We start from the raw sequence: 17,189 nt of genomic DNA, 5'->3' as shown, positions 1-17,189 counted from the left end.
GACTCCATATAGATCCATGGCAAAACAGTGCTGTAGGAAGCATTTTCATATTGGGGGGCTGAAGTTGAGTGACACCCCAACCATGGTTTGGCCCGAGGGGGGGAATTTTGAGCTCTAGATTGCTTAAAAATACACTCAAAACATGCACATGCACACCTCCTTGCCCCCCAGTTGCTACGGCACTGCAAAATCAATATTCGGATTAAACTTTATCTTGTTTTTAATACACATCACATTGAATCTTTTCTCTTAGGACAATAGAAAAATAAATGTATATAGCTGGGGAATGATGTTGTTGAAAACCTTTTCAACTTTACTAATACTTGTATTATGCACTTCTTACATTGTTGCTAAAGGTGAGTTGATCATAGAATGGGTTGTCGTGTAAAGTAAACAAAGATTCCCTGAAAATTGACAAAGCTGATGTTTGAAAAAAACTTCTATATATTATTACGTTAAACATGCGTGTTCAACATTTAGTAAAAAGTTTTTGAAAATATAAGAAATCTCTACAAAGCCTCCTCTACATGGCCTTGAACCATTATCTTTCTGCATCTAGGCTGATTCTGTACCACTAGACTAATTTTGGGTTGCACGTATACAACTTTCTATCCAAGAAATTTCTTTTTATTCCATTTTATAGTTGCACCCAGCCACAAGAAGGATAGTCATGAGAAGTTAGCAAAAGGAATTCACGAGAATGGCAAAAAGAAGTCTTATGCCTCTCATGTTATGTCCGCAGGAAGTGTGTATCCCCTTCATGGTGAGCACGAGTCATATTACCCAGACTTCAATTTTCATCACAAAACTCATGATATTCCAAATGAGAATGAGTTGAGCCTCATGATAACTGGGCATAAACCAAAAAAAGCAAATGGAGTCAGTCTTGTAAACATTGCCAAAGAAGCAGCCACCAAGGCTCTTAATGGAAAGGTTATTCCAAACGATGATGCAGACAAGTTAGGTATGATTTTTTGCTTCCAAAACAAAAAGGTTTTACTCTCAAAAGTTTTCACAACTTTTCTTTATTTGAAACTTAGAAATCTTTATATAAAACAAAGTTCTTTGAGTTAAAACAAACATTATACCTATTTGAAAGAAAATCTTTTTCTCACCAAAGTCTTGTCAATGTTTTAAAGAAGTAAAAAATCAACTAACTTCATTGTTTGCATTTTGTAGGTCTCAATAGTCCCGATTATCTACAGAAAATTGGATTAAAAGACTTGTCTATCACAACTGGTGATAAGAATGTCAACCAAGGTTTGGAAAGTGCTTTTATTTGAGATTTTCTTATCTCAGAAATTTATGTCCGGAACTCCGAAAATGTTTGAGCAATGTTTTATCAATTTTAATTCAATTTAATTCAATTTAATTTTTACTGACAGGAGGAACTTACAAAAAGAATCTACTCAAAAAGAATTCAACTTTTCCAAATTTAAAGGTTACAAAAAGAGGTATTTAGATTTGAATCTTTATTTTAAAAAGCTAATGGCTATCATAATCTGCTGTTTAGAAATTGTACACCTCATTAAATTTTAGGTCTTCTTGAAGCCTTGATTTAGTAGATTTTTCATTTTCTAATAATGATTTAGTAATCAATTTAAGTTTGATGTTTATTAATATCAATTTTGTTATCTTAGATCTAAATCAAAGGTACTTATTTTCAGGATTGCCTATACCTTTAAATCTTTTATCACTTTTAATCAATTTCAGGAAACTTTAGCAAAAGATTCGAACTTACCAGGTGGCTATAACGGAGAAGCTGATTTAAACGGTATGCAAAATTCTATGTATCCTCCTTCTCAAAATGACGTAATGACTGGAAGTAAAAAGAGTTTAACATTAACCGACGGTCTTTCGCCGCCTTTGAATTCTGATGATATCGCTGGTGGCGATGGAGGTGGCTTTGAAATTCCTAATAATGTACCAGCTCCAAACCCTGAGCCACAGCCTTTGCCAGAGGCTTCTGCTTTTAACATGAATGACAATTCAGCTGATAAAGTTATGAGGCAGGTTGACAGTTTCAGTCAATCGAATCCTGATGTTGCTGACAATGTTTTAAACCATTTGTCATCCATGAATGCTGCTGAAGCACCTGATGACCGGAATATTGTGAAGAATTTACCAACTGATGTTAAAAATGAACTCCAATCTGAAGAAAAAAGTCTAGCCCAAGATGATGCATCAAAGAAAACATTAGCTGAAGACCAAGCACAGGCTAATCAAAATTTACAGAATGAATTATCAAACATTGCAGCAAAAGAAAGTGGTGAATCAAATTCAGCTGTAAAACAAGCCCAAGATTTTGATGCAACTACTGAAAAGGCTATGAATGAAGCATCTGAAAAAAGTCCAGAAAAAGAGGGTATTTTAATTATTTGGATGAATTTGCACGAAAACAAGTTGTACAGTTTCAAATAGGCACCATAGTTCCATATATTATATGTGTGTCATTCGTCCAAAAATGATACAAATTTTAAGCATTCACACTTGAAGTTTTTTTACGCAGCAATTTATTGTATTTGAAAAGTAACTCCAAGTTAACTCAAACTTTAACAGTCAAATTTTGTGAACCCCTATATTTTAATTTTGTAAGTAAGGATAGTCAATAATATGCATGTGCATGAATATTTAAAAATTGTACAGCTTGTTTCTCTGAAATACATATATCATACACATACATGTCCTACACTCATACACTTCTTTATGCATTAAAGTTTGATTGATTGTCAGCTTTATCGTTATGTTAATTGATGAGTAATTTTTGTGAAAATATTAATGCAATTTTTTTATACAATTTAGGAGGTGAGAGTGGCGTTGAATCACCTGTTTCTCGAAATTTTCATCACCATGTAAGTTCATCCTAAATATTTCATCTGAGTCAATTATGAAAATTATTTTTATTTTTTGATTATTTTACAACTATCAACTTTACATTGTACTCAAGCTAACAAATTTACTAGCTTATTCACTTCATTGACACAGCTAAAAATTAATGATATAAACTATCGCTGGAAAGTGTTCCTCTTGCTACTCTGGTCTGGGCAAATAAGATTAATAAGTCAAAAGAGATTGATAAGCTGTATGTTACATTTTATTCTAGGGACACCATAGTGAATGGGGGTTGACTGACGCCACAGGTTGTAGTTATGAAGACCCTACGTGTGGTAGCAATACTCTTGGTAAGAATTATCAATTAAATTGATTCTATCGTGATAAATGGTTTTAACCAGCTAAATGGTTGAACAATTCTCTTTGAAAATCAAAATAGATTATATTAACATGTCTCTTTCACACCGTTATCCCAGGAGTAAGGAACTAAGAAATGTAAGAAAGGCCAGCATGTAATTCTCACTTTCCACAAAATTTTCTTTATTTCCAACTGATTGGAAGATTTCCCTGAAGTGAATTTTTAAACCCCTAAATTTTAGGAGCATTCAATTCAGCTGTTGATTCTCTTCATCATGCCAATCTCGGTTTCAAGGATGCGAAATATCCAGCTGAAGGGCATCTTCATTCTGCCATAGATTGTATGGCTGTTGATGTGCATTGTAACAATGGTGCGGCAGCTGTTGGAGGTTATAGCCATGGCATTGCTGGTGATAATCTTGCCAGCTATCTTGGAGGTGCTCTTGGAGGCAATGGACACGGTCATGCTGGTGATCTCGGATATGGAGATCTGGGACATGGTTTAGTTGATGCTGGCCACCATGTCGGTGGTATTGGTTTATCTGAAGGAGAACTGACTGGGCATTCTGATCTACTAAATGGTCTTGGTGGTGTTAATGGATTGTTGAGTGAACAAGGAGTTGCCAAGGAACATGCAGATAGCGTCGGTATCCCTTTTAGTGCTGGAATGGGAACTGATGGTGATTTTGCAGTCCACCATGGAGGTATTCACCATGGTCTCTCTGTAAGTAGCAGCTCTAAATATTTTTCAGTAGCTTAACCAAGAGTTTGGCTGATCAAGGAGATTTGATTATTTCAAGACTTTAGGTAGCCAAGATTTTTCTGTTTTGACTAAAGTCTTCTCTAATAATAAATCGTAGAAAGAGACTAACCTTAAGTATAGTTGAGAAAGAAAAAGCAAATCAAGCTGTAGACTTTTTACTTGGGACCATTCATACAACCTATCGAATCCTTTAAAGGGACATAAAAGTAGCAAAATGTAAACATTGCGCGAACCACGTGTCATTAAAGAGAAAAATTAAAATCTCGTGTCCAAAAGAAACTTGTAAAACAATTGAAACAATCATATTTGTTTTTATTTTTTATTTTGACATGTGACATTTGTTTTGATTTTGTATCCCGCCGCATATGGTTTTTTTACAAATTTCGTCAGTACTTTTATGTCCCTTTAACATTATGATCGTCAAGATAGATAATGAAAGTTTGAGAATTTAACAAAATCTGACGTCATTTCTCATCAGCTTGCAGTTGACCATCATGACGATGCTTATGTACAAGGTTTAACACATGGTCATGATTTGGCAGGCCATGGATATGGTTATGGAGGAGGCGTGGGTGGAGGAGGCGTGGGCGTTCATGGCGGTTATGGTGGTGTAGATGTGGCAGGTCTCGGTGGATATGTCGGTACTGGTCACCATTTCCATCATCATGGAGGTCATCATGGGCATCATCTTGGTAACCGGAGATTTTTTCATTGATAAGGGCATAAGTTGTTTAAAGATTTAAGATCTCATTAACGTAGACTAGTTTTGTTGGACCTACCCCGGTGGAGGTCCTATAAATTAACCTTTGTCCGTTCGTCCGTTCGTCCGTTCGTTCGTTAGTTATTAGCTTTCCTCATGATTGGCTCGTTAGTTTTTTCTGATTTTTTGCACAAAGATGCCTAACTATAAACCCTCGCATGTGACGGAGCCCGATTTTCAAAAAAAAAAATTTTTGGGCAAATTTGGGCCAAAAAACGGCTAAAAAACGGGTTTTTTGGACTTTGTGAAAAATTAGGTCATTAATTTTTTCTGATTTTTTGCATGAAAGTAGGGTACCATCGTAGGTAAAAATTGGCTTAAGCAGATTTTTGCAAAAAAATTTTGTTGGCTCAAAAAAGGCATGTTTATCTATAAGAATCACTACATAAGCATACATCAATGTTCTTAGTCAAATAACTCAATTTTTTTATGAGATAGATGTTTTTTTTTCTCAGGAGGGCTTACTTTTAAAGAATATGTGTGTTTCGACATGAAATTTTGGTTGCTTGGCGTGCTTTTATAGAAAAACTGGCCAAATTCGATATTTTATTATAGCACATTATCAATTACTTAGGTATTAGCTTTTCTCGAGATTGGCTCTTTCATTCTTTACGATTTTTTGCACAAAGATGCATAACTATAAACCCTCGTATGTGACGGAGCCCGATTTTTGGAAAATAATTTTTGGGCAAATTTGGGCCAAAAAACGGCTAAAAAATGTGTTTTTTGGACTTTGTGAAAAATTGGATCATTAATTTTTTCTGATTTTTTGCAGGATGAAAGTAAGGAACCATCATAGGTAAAAGATGGTTCAAACAGATTTTTGCAAAAAAATTTTGTTTGGCTCAAAAAAACGCATGTTTATATCTATAGAATCACTATTAATAAGCATACATCAATGTTCTTAGTCAAATAACTCAATTTTTTTATGAGATAGATGTTTTTTTTGCTCAGGAGGGCTTACTTTTAATGAATATGTGTGTTTCGACATGAAATTTTGGTTGCTTGGCGTGTATTTATAGAAAAATTGGCCAAATTCGATATTTTTTTATAAGCACATTATCAATTACTTAGGTATTAGCTTTTCTCGAGATTGGCTCTTTCATTCTTTACGATTTTTTGCACAAAGATGCATAACTATAAACCCTCGAATGTGACGGAGCCCGATTTTTGGTAAATAATTTTTGGGCAAATTTGGGCCAAAAAACGGCTAAAAAATGTGTTTTTTGGACTTTGTGAAAAATTGGATCATTAATTTTTTCTGATTTTTTGCAGGAAAGTAAGGAACCATCATAGGTAAAAGATGGTTCAAACAGATTTTTGCAAAAAAATTTTGTTGGCTCAAAAAACGCATGTTTATCTATAAGAATCACTATTAATAAGCATACATCAATGTTCTTAAAATTACTGAATTTTTTGATGAGATATGTTTTTTTGCTCTTGAACTCTTGAATATGAAAGAATATTTCAAGAGCATGAAATTTTGGTTTCTAAACGTATTTTTTTATAAGAAACAAACAACTAATTTTAATAGATCGTCACTATTTGTGTTCTGAATGATTGTTTAATGGTCACGCTTATGTAGATATCAATTATATAATGTGTTAAATGCATAACCAGGTAGGTCCATAAAAGTATCACTTGTTTATTGCAATTTATGCAAAAGCTAGTAATTGATTCTAAAGAAAATTTAAAGACAAGCTCTAATAAACAGTGAGGCACTCCAAATTCACAAGCTGGAAAGTAATAGAGTTTGCGTCAAACTGCCATGCCAAGGACTTAAGGAAAGTGAAGGAATATTAATTGAGTCGAAACTTCGCAGGCTCTTTGTTAAATGAAAAAGTTTATGTATAAGATTTAATCTTAATAAGAGCTGTAAAATGGAATATCATTGACCTGATGATTCTGGTACCAGGAATGATCTCAGGATAAAATAGACTCCAATGACTTAACTTCAACAGGTTATGGTATCGAGAACATTAACCAACACGTCGAGAATCTTGAGGATGACGTTCAACCAGTAATGGTGCACCATGGCCATGGTCATCACCACGCCCATAATCATGATTTCGAACCAAACTTCAAATTCCATTATCCAACTTATGAGATCCCTGTGCATGGAGATGTCGTCTCTGAGAAAGATGCCAAGAAAATTGGTAAAATTATTTTCTTACATTATGTTTTGGTATTGAGAAATTTCATTGATAGCTAGTTAAAGAGACAACATCCCTTTTTTCATAAATTCCCAAAGGTTTTTGTGTAGTCCCTGTATCTCAATCAGATCTTGTTACTCCAGAAATTTTTATCATTGATTCAAATAAAATGATATTTAACAATATAAGGTCGAATATCAATCGAGCATTTTAGTTTAAATTTATTGTAAACCCATTTTCGTTGCTTTTCAGGACTTTTCGATAAAGCCTACTTGAAGAAACTCGGAGTTTGGGAAGAATACCGTGCTGGCATGTCAGGTATCATTATCTTTACCTGTATCATTATCTTTACCTGCTCTTAGATATACTATATTCACTTACATCTCTTAGCTATGATTAGAAGTCCTACTTTTTCTATATACCTGATATCAGAGTTAAGGCAGGGTTTTCATTCGTGTTAATAACTTGTGTTGAGTAGCTATGTGAGTGTGATAAGATGTGTGGAATATTTAGTGTTCTTTCAAGAGTGCTATTCTAAGTCAAGGGGTTTGATACAACTTTGAGTGAGAACCATGTCTTAACTACTTTTTCTTCTACTTTTTCTATATACTGTAGATCTTTACTTCAAATCTTCTCATTAGAATTGATTTTAAGTTTTGACATGGTTCTTACGAGCTGTCAAAATTTGTTTCCATTTGTTTCTAGTTCTTTATCTAATCTCATATTGAAATTTTATAGGTGGTAGCAGTGCTGCTAGTGGTTCAAGCAGCGCAAGTAGTAGTTCCAGTTGGTCCTCTGGTGGTGCTGGAGGCTTCGCTGCCGGTGGTGGTGGTGGTTTTGGTGGAGGCGGTGGCTTCGGAGGAGGCGGCGGAGGTGGTGGTGGAGGCTGTATGGTGCCTGCTGATGTCGCTTTCCTCTTTGATGCGTCGAAACTGGGTGATAAAAAAGAAGAATACTTCCAAAGATATATCGCCTTTGCTAAACAAGTTGTTGACTTCCATCCACCAAGTCTCGAAGGATACCATTACGCTGCAGCTATTTACCACGACAATGGGTTGCTGCAGTTCGATTTCGAAAAGTAAGTTTACTTAATTTAACTCAATGGAACAATACGTCTAGTCTTTTGAAAACAATTAGAGCCTTAACTTGAATTGGACATATTTCCCCGTTAGAAGAAAAACAAAATATGTGTATGAGTTCTTTAGGAGATTGTTGCCAAATAATCTGATCGACGTTCCAGTTATAGAGGTTCGAGTTTTGGAAGCTCTACAAATCAGAAATACAAGAAGTTAATTATTAGAATTGTTTTCATTCAATTGTTTGAATGAATCTATTAGATACTTTTAATCTATCTTACTGGTCGTTGAAATACAAATAACAACTTGATTAAATCAACCTTATATCTTTTTGATTTTTAGAACTTACGATTCGGCCGGCGTGAAGAACGAATTGAGTCGTATTCAACTCCCTGGTACAAAAGGAAAGAAAATGGGTGAAGGATTGAAAGTGGTTAAAGAACAAATCTTTGATCGAACAACTCGCGATTGGGTGTACAAGGTATATACAGTTGACGCTCTTTAATTCGACGTTCTAATATATGATAGGCTTATTCGATAAGTTCCCTTATTCGATGAAAATCCAGTTCCCCTTGAAGATCGAATTAGAGAGCGTCAACTGTACTAGTAGGAATTTATGACTTATAATATTGTTATTTTTACTCTTGTTATTATTTTCATTCTTTGCACAATTCAACTTGTGTTGGAATCCGCAATGTTTCTAAAAATGTTCTTAACATGTTCTTATTTCACCATTTTTATGTATGTTTGTCCATTTTCCTAAGAAATTGACTGTTTTTGAGTGTTCGAAGCCTTAAAATGTTCTTGTCTTGTTCTTAACATTTTTGCCATCGAAGCCTTATGTTCTTATATAGTTTGTTTTTATAAAAAACGTGTATCCTGTACTGTCTTTCCGCGAGTAACGAGGTTTTAAAATCTATCTATTATTTTTTAAGGTCCTTATTGTGATCACTGACTCAAGTGCAGAAGATGATGTTGAAAAGCCAGCTCAAGCTCTCCGTGATGGTTCTGTCAACATTTTCGCCATTGGTATGTTATTCATAAGAATCTATTGTACAAATCTCGTCTTTCTGTCTTTCTGTCGAAGAAATCATTAGTCCACCATTTCCGCAGCGACCATCTGTACCACCTCTTAATTTTTGATCTAGTGGGACTTTTTGGATGAAATTTGGCACACAAGATTCCTGTCACATAAAGCAATTTTTGACAAAAAATCTTTTTGATGACGTCACTCATCATGCACAAAGTGAGCAAAAACCGAAAATTCCCTTTGTTATTTTAAATAGCTATTGTGTTCTAACAAAGGCTTTAGAAAAAAATTGCCTGAGTCTAAAATGCTTATTTTATCCTAAATATTCAATGAATTACGGTTTAAACGATATATTTGACATAAAAAATAAATTTGTATTGGAAAAGTGTCAATTTTTCAAGGTTTTAAAAGTTTTAGGTGTCAAATTTGTTTTTATTTTGAAGCTAAATAAAAGTTAGGAATTTACAGAAAATTTCATGGCAAAAGCTCTATCATTTCAGGAGCTATTACCAATAATCTGACCTCCGTACAGAAACAGCCCCACACCCCCTAGGACGAATAGGGTTAAGCCATTTGTTTACAAACGTCTAGAAAGGACCTATGTTTTCATTCTCTCAAAATCCATTTTCAGGTTTGGATTACAAGGACAGCAAAGCTGATAAATCGCAAATGGAGAAGGTAGCCACTAAAGATCAAGAGGATAAGAACGATTATCACGTGTTCGAAGTGGAGCTCGAAAACTTGTTAGGTGCTCAAGGACCTGTCAAGCATCCCAAAGTATTGGCTAGAGTGATCCCTGATCATATTTGCCGATGTAAGAACCTAATTTTTGATTCATAAAAGAAAGTCTAAAGTTGAGTGAAAACTCATGCCTCTGATTAAGGAAACTACCCACCAACTCTCTTAAACTATATATAGACGAGTTTTTGCTGATTCTGAATTTTGTAATATTTTGTGAGATCAGAGACGTATTATGTAAGTTTTGGGCTCAGATTTGGGGTAAAATTATACGATCATATTTATTATAAGGGCTGCCTGTAATCACAATTGTAGTCGAATTACAATTTAACGGGTTGAATAAACATTTAACATACTGGAAACTGGGTCTTGTGACTCAATTAAAGCTCTCACCGAAAGGGTGTAGAGCCTCCCCCGAAACAATAACAAAATGGAGTTTCTAATTCTATCAGTTTAATGCATTAACACTTACTATGCTATTGAAATTAATTGCAAATTTTGTTCTATATTTTTTAGTGAATCTGGTCTTTGTTGTCGATATGAAAGAACCAAACCCTAAAGAAGAGAGTGGGCGTTTAGTGTACATTCAGAACTTCCTCAAAAGTACAGTTGCCGGACTCGGTATTTCGGAAATGGGTAACCATGTCGGTCTGGTTGGTTATGGATATGATGAAGCCAAAAAAGAAGGCTGGGATCTAGAAAAGTAAGCTTTCACACATTTCAGCTGGGATCGTGACGTTTCATGTTTGAAATCGATGCTTGACGGTTCGCGGAGTCAAAAATCGTATTTTTTCAACAAAATTCCAAAAATATATTTGAAACAATGTTTGAACAAGTTCATATTTTTTGTTATCGTGGGGTTTCATTAGAAGGAAGACATTACATTGCTGCTTTATGGTTTGCTCCCAGCTTTAGGTATTTTAGATGCTGATAATCAAAATGATGTCAGAAATCTTTATAAACTAGATCCTTCGAGTTGTATTTCATTATCCATATCGTTTCATAGTCAACGTCCATATTTCAGCCCCCCCTCCAATTTTTAAGGGGACCAAGCTCAGTCGTTAGAGGGGAGCTGAAATTTAGCAATTTGACGGGGTTACCAATTCGGTGTACCTAGCTGATCTGATAGAGTCTCTAGGGGCTGTTTCCCATTATTTTATTATTTTCTAAACTGAATACTGTAGAAAACTTTTCATTGACAAGAATGACAAGGGATCAAAAAGTCTATTCAAAAGGTTCTCAGTTTATCAGGGCGCCTACCAACTTAAAGCAGATTTTTCGGTTAATGGGGGTACCTGAAAAGTGGGCTGAACATGAGCGCCTGAAACTGATTTAAAATTTCACTTTATTGATAGTACATTCTTAAATTTTCATAATAGGAGAAGGTCGAATGCACAATTCAACGCTGGGGTTTCAAGTATCAAAGAAACTGCTGGCAAAGAATCTGACTCGGGTGCTGCCATGAAAACTGCTCTTAGTAAGTCTAAAAACGTTTCTATATATTTGATTCCCTCGATATGGATCATTTAGTTTTTCATACAACATTACATGACATCCCGAATTCTCGTGCTTCCTCAGATTGCTTCGCTTTCGGCGCATAATCCTCATATGGCTACATCCTTGATATTACCGCTTTCCAATCCAGGAATTAAAACCTTTCCATATCGATGATTATCAAATCGTTACAAATCTTAAGAATTCACAATATATACTTCTCACAGACTACACTTTTATATAAATTTAAATAACAACCATGTTAATAAAAAATTGAAAACTCATTTCAATGTTCAGTCCCACATACTGCTGTTTAGGCATTCCAGTTTTGGTACAAGATCTTGTACCAGTTGTCATGGATACCGTCGTTCTCTGATGAATAAAACCTCGATTTGCTATCACAGTGAATATACATACACTGTGATACTCGTAGCACATATTGCTGGGGATCTCAAAATACTATTGTCGTTTAAGTTTTAAATACGCAAATACTACTTTGCTTCAAGCGAGTCTAATCTCGCTGTTAGCGGTTTTCTGGGTTCTTTCTGTACTTTCCAAGGCCCTCTGGAAGGCTCCCACTTGGCTGGGATGGACGCTTTACTCTCGGATTTTGTTTAGGGGCGAATTTGAATACACAATTGACCTTTTCATAAACTACGTTACGAACATCACTTGCCTCGTTTTGAAATTATTTCCATGGTGATTAGCTCCCAGCGAATTTTATTAAAACTACTTTCTATTCATAAAAAAATCAATTAATGTCTCAAGGGACATAATCACCATGGCAATTGTTTGAATACGAGGCAAGTGTTCGTGACGTAATTTCTGAAAAGGTCTATTGTTTGTACCTTCTTTTCAGAATACTTCTTGGAACAGAAGAATGAGCCACGTGTTGGACAGTTCTGGCGATACATCAATATGACCATCGTCATCACCGACAAAGCATTGGATGGATCGTATGAAGATGAATCGAAGAAATTGAGAGATCATGGCATCATTGTTCATGCTGTTGGATGGGCTGATGTAAGTTTTGGTGGTTTGTTTTTTCCTGTATTCACGCACATGTTTTTTTATAAAAGGTTAAAATACTACGAGATAACGTGAGGGGAGGGCTTATTTAAGGAGGTTACATTTGGCACCCGAGAGTAAGCTGTAATTACTTGAACGATCTGAAATGGGAAATTGGTCTGGCTTTAGCTTTCCGCGGAAAAATCCTTTCCTTTTGCAAAAAACTTTCCCCGATACTATTTTAACGTCGGATTATAAAAAATTCGTACTACCTGTTGGATTGATACTTGCAAATGCACATGCCATTCACGAATGAAATTCCGTATAAAAGTTTACAAGTCGAATCTTCGCACAATTTGACCGTGATGGTTAAAAAACTCACGACCGAAAATCCATTCTCAAATGTCTCGTATGTATTTTAAATTAATGCTTCAAATTATTTCTGAAATGAAATAAATAAACTTGAGCTCTAACCTTTAATAAACATAAATCAATATATTAAAATTTAAACAATAAATATGTATGATAAACCTAAACCGTTAAAACACCTTTAAACATTAAACAGGCGATCGAGAAGGGCAAAGAGACTTTGGAGAAGACAGCTACCACAGATTTCTCCAAGAAATTTTATCTTCACGACCTTAGAGAAGTCAGCATGTTGACCAAATTAGCACGACAATTCAGTTTATACTTCGGTAAGTAAATGCTAATTCTCCTATCAATAAATCTAATAAAAAGCCATACGACATAATTCGTTAATAAAAAATATTTAATTTCAAAATACTACTATTTCCTTGGTTTCATTTTTTCAATCAAGTCTAATTGATAACTTGCTTTCTGTCTCAACATAGGTCAACTCTTGAACGGGCGTCAAGGATTAAACCGTAAGATATTGGGTGGATGGATAAAACATTACGAAACAGTTCAATCATCAGTGGCGGGAAGCAGCTTCTCCTCAGGTGCAGGTTGTTGGTGGTGGTGGATCCTTCTCTTCTTCTGGATCTTATGCTGCAACTAGTGGTATGGTATATTTCATTAATTGAAATCAGCTTATTCTTAATTTTCGTAGGGCTACTTTTTATCAAAAAATGATACTAAAATGAACCAAACAATTCCTACATTTGTATTATTCTGCTAGATTTTCCACTCTGGTATTTCTGTTATTGTGACAGGTTAATTTTGCGCTATTTTAAGTCTTATTGATATGTTAAAATTAGCATCTACTGGTCTCTAACTACTTGACTAGATCGGGCTACCCGTATATAGGAAGCGTGTCCAGATTTAGAGCTGACTATTCCGCCATCTTGTTTTCAGTTCTGGTCGTCAACAGCGCGATTCAATTTTGAAGTTAGAACGTTAGAAAATCCCAAGTAAATTTGAAAAAAACATGGCGGGCTAGTCGTCTTCAAAACTGGAAACACTTCCACGGAAAATCTGTGAGAAGTTAGCCTATCTAGTTTGTAAAAGAATGTGATATATATCTGTGTTAGCAACAAATAAAAGAAGAAAATAACAGTGTTCCATTTCTTTCTCATTTTCAGGATCTTCTTATTCTTATTCTTCATCTTCCTCCTCGTCATCTTCATCTAGCAGCAGCAGCAGTAGTAGTTCTTCTTACGGAAAGAAAAAGAAGAAGCAGAGAGAACATATTCATCCTGCTCTCTCATCATCAAAAGAAGCTGATAAAGAAATTATCAATACAGCTGCAAAAGATAAGGGAACCTCTAACTCTACTGCTGCTAAGCCTTCTCAACGTGAGAAAATTACTTCTAACTTGACAGTTGAGGCAAACTCTAAGGTCCCAAAGATCATAGAAGAAGATCCATTGAACCTTGACACGCGTAACCAGACTAAAGGATCCGGTATGGACTCTAAAAACATGGATTCTACTTTTGACAGTTTCGCTGACGCGCACGATCAACCGAAACCAGAATTTGGTTTCAAAGAATCTCCAGCTGATGAAGAAGGCTCCGGTAATTAAAGTTTGTTTTACTAATTTCATTTTTATCCCTGTAAGGCTGTATTTGCGACCGTAGTATAAGGGTAAAGCATTTGGCTACGGTGCGCAAGATAATGGTTTCAACGTGATGAGTAAGTTGAGAATCCAAGAAAAGAAGTGGTGCCCTCACCTACATTCGGGTAGAGAACTATCTGAAAAGGAAGCTTTCGGGCACTTCTCCACTGCATTCGCAAAAACATGATATACCATGCCAAAGGACATAATATTTTACTAATCAAATAAAATCTTTCTTCAGGTAATTCAGATGAAGAAAAGAAGATATTAGACGATGAAATAAAAGCTTTTAAAGAGAGTATCAAAATTGGCGAACAGAAGCCTAATATCACTGTTGGTCTTGGTCTCGATAAGTCAGATGTTGACGGTAAGTTGATCTAATCTTGTCTTGATCATCCACGTTTGGCTTGCCCTTTACCAATGACATAAATAAAACTGAGCTTATCCTTAAATAAATAGAGTTGATATTTTACAGGCCATTAGTTAGACTTTCGGACAGCTTTTCGAAGGTTTTCACAAATAATTTGTTGGATATTGGACGTTTAATAAGCCATCGTTGAACTAGGTATTTCGAAACTCGATCATCCCATTGTTCCATCTTATCGTTGTATTTTCACTATCATCATCAGGAAAAGACTCCATCAGTGAGACTGTACAAACAGAGGAGAAGGAGAGTGACAATGACGTCACACAAGGTGACAATGATGTTACACAGGGTGACGAAGGAGAGCAAGTTGAAGAGAAAAAAACAACAGAAGAAGGAGAACAGCAAATTTCCGAGGAGGAGAGCAGTCAAAACGAAACCATCAATAATGAAGAGGAATCCAACATCGATAGCAGTGATAAAAAGAAAGATGTCAATGCGCATGCACGTCAATTGAAAGGTATTGTTTTCTTTTATTCAAATCTTTAGTTTAAAAAGTCAGCATGTGGTAATCCAGAATATTTCAAATGAACTGAGACCATGTTCGCAAGTGTCAATTCCGTTTCGCTCCGAAACGAAATGAAGCCGTTCCATTGGTTACATTCGAGTATTACGTCACTTCTAACCAATATAATGGCTTCATTCCGTTTCGGAGCGAAATGGAACCGTCATGTGCGAACATGGCCTGATAGTCTGGGAGAAGAGTTCAATATCTCGAGGTTAGAAGCATTTTTGCTTAACCCAAGAGCAGAATAGAATAGGATTGTTATATACCATGTGAAATGACCTCTTTTCTAATGGGGAATCTCAAGTAGTGATTCTTCATAAATTTCCATTATAGAATTGAAACAAGCAGAACCAGCTAAAGCAGTAGCCTCCAACACGTCCGGTGCAACTGGTGTTCCGGTCAAACCAGACAACGGAACAGCCATCATCAATAGTACATTCACTAAAATCCCAACAAACGAATCGCCATCTACAAACCTTCTGAATTCAACTACCCAATACCCTCAAGTATCAAACAGCTCTAAACCATTCCAAAATCAAAATTTCACTACTAACGATTACGCGAATATGACTAAAGGTTTGTCGAAAGATAACAATGCACCTTCTAAACTAACAGAAGCTGAACAACATATCGAGGACAAGAAGTCAGCCATCAAACCTTCCAAGAGATGGTCTTCATCACATACTAGTAGTAAAGGATACAAGAAATCAGCCACCAAAACAGCCAGAGCTTCTACTCGTTCACTCAACAAAAGCAAACGCAGATCAGGGGTCTTGAAGCGAAGTAAGTGTACATTCGCATTATTAGTTTACCTTTTTCGGTAGGTTTTAAAACTTTGATTGCGTTCGCCTTTATTTTTTATTATTGAGTATTTAAAAAATGTCAATCTCATTGTCATCGAACCCTTTTTAATACACCGACTAGAGACAGCAATCAAATTTCAGCATCATTATGTCAAAATCTCGTAAGACAATATTAATCAAGCAATGGGCTTAACTGCTATATGAAAGGTCGTAAACCTCTCCCTAAAAATATTTATCCCACAGATCGATAAAACCCGAAGAGCTAGATATCGTACTTTGGCTGAAAAGTGTGCCGTAGTTCGGTAGTAAATCCTACCCAGGTCATGTCACATTACATTATAATTTCAGCGCTCTACCAATCAGAAGCTTCGTGGGTTTTAAATTCACTCCATCTAGCCCTTCGGGCTTCACAGAAATCTGTGATTAATCCATCTATTAATCTATATCAATCTTTTCTATTTCACCAGACGTGATTGGCCATCGTGAACATCATACAATGAAAGACCACATCAAGAAATTGATCAAAAGGGTCTTAAAACCAGGTAGGTTAGCGAACTAAAGTGATTTCAAATCTTTAAGATAACAATGCGAACCTGTTTAAAAAGCTTTTATAATATGTAAACACTGATTGGGAATATAATTTGGCAGATGCATAATCCTTTTATAGTAATTAGTCAATCTTAACAAGCCGATGCTATCGTCCGTTAGAGGCATAGTAATCACGGGAAAAATGCGCAGTTGAGTCAGTGCGTTTTACGGAAAATTTAGTGGCGGTAGAGTTTGGAACAAACTATAAGCACCTCCGCCACTGCTTACTCCTCCCAGGGCTAACCACCCGCTCACAAATTTTTCCCGCCTCCTAAACTATTCCCTTTTTTAGGAATAGGATAGGATCGTCTAGCCCTCTACTCTTCTAAACCGTTTTATAATGTCATTTCAGGGAAACATTTGAAGCATAATTGATCGATTGAAATTCCATACAACTTTCATGTAAATAAGTATTTCAAAAATGTTATTTTTTAACCTACAATATTTATTTTGACGGAATTATTTTTTATAATGAACTTTCAGTTTTTATAATATATCACTCAAATTCGAATAGAAACACGTTTTTGTCAATTCTTTTTTCCGAATAAAAATGGACCGGAAACAAACTAAATCAGGAAGAATTGCGCTCTTTTGAACAAAGTAGCGCTTTTTTTAATAAAGTAACAATACTTCCAAGGATA

General features: G+C 35.5%; 2 protein-coding genes across 10 annotated transcripts; both read left to right on the top strand.

Annotated features, from left to right (window-relative positions):
• The first annotated feature begins 250 nt into the window (after nt 1-250).
• On the top strand, nt 251-17,065 carry LOC136800390 (uncharacterized). Of its 9 annotated transcripts, none has more exons than XM_067057033.1 (26): nt 251-356; nt 644-964; nt 1,180-1,260; nt 1,386-1,454; nt 1,714-2,365; nt 2,803-2,852; nt 3,104-3,182; nt 3,432-3,913; nt 4,431-4,644; nt 6,674-6,868; nt 7,118-7,183; nt 7,604-7,943; nt 8,284-8,422; nt 8,877-8,970; nt 9,603-9,785; nt 10,226-10,412; nt 11,089-11,186; nt 12,063-12,226; nt 12,777-12,906; nt 13,063-13,231; nt 13,753-14,184; nt 14,467-14,592; nt 14,855-15,109; nt 15,491-15,940; nt 16,428-16,502; nt 16,901-17,065. In XM_067057033.1, exons 5-20 carry the CDS (start codon nt 1,777-1,779, stop codon nt 13,227-13,229), a joined length of 3,177 nt encoding a protein of 1,058 aa, XP_066913134.1. In that variant the 5' UTR covers nt 251-356; nt 644-964; nt 1,180-1,260; nt 1,386-1,454; nt 1,714-1,776; the 3' UTR covers nt 13,230-13,231; nt 13,753-14,184; nt 14,467-14,592; nt 14,855-15,109; nt 15,491-15,940; nt 16,428-16,502; nt 16,901-17,065. The 9 variants fall into 9 exon arrangements, with proteins under 9 accessions (XP_066913134.1, XP_066913141.1, XP_066913135.1 ...); XM_067057040.1 differs by having other exon boundaries at nt 252-356; nt 644-763; nt 1,714-1,774; XM_067057034.1 differs by having other exon boundaries at nt 252-356; nt 644-763.
• Nucleotides 13,416-16,923, top strand: LOC136800413 (protein AF-9-like). The gene is made up of 7 exons (XM_067057072.1): nt 13,416-13,437; nt 13,753-14,184; nt 14,467-14,592; nt 14,855-15,109; nt 15,491-15,940; nt 16,428-16,502; nt 16,901-16,923. The coding sequence occupies exons 1-7, from the start codon at nt 13,416-13,418 to the stop codon at nt 16,921-16,923; spliced, it is 1,383 nt and encodes a 460-aa protein (XP_066913173.1).
• Nucleotides 17,066-17,189: the final 124 nt, after the last annotated feature.

The sequence above is a fragment of the Clytia hemisphaerica genome, unplaced genomic scaffold, assembly GCF_902728285.1.
Source record: "Clytia hemisphaerica strain Z4C2 unplaced genomic scaffold, Clytia hemisphaerica genome assembly, whole genome shotgun sequence".
Classification (NCBI taxonomy): Eukaryota; Metazoa; Cnidaria; class Hydrozoa; order Leptothecata; family Clytiidae; genus Clytia; species Clytia hemisphaerica.
This window is presented reverse-complemented; position numbering and strand designations above follow the sequence as displayed.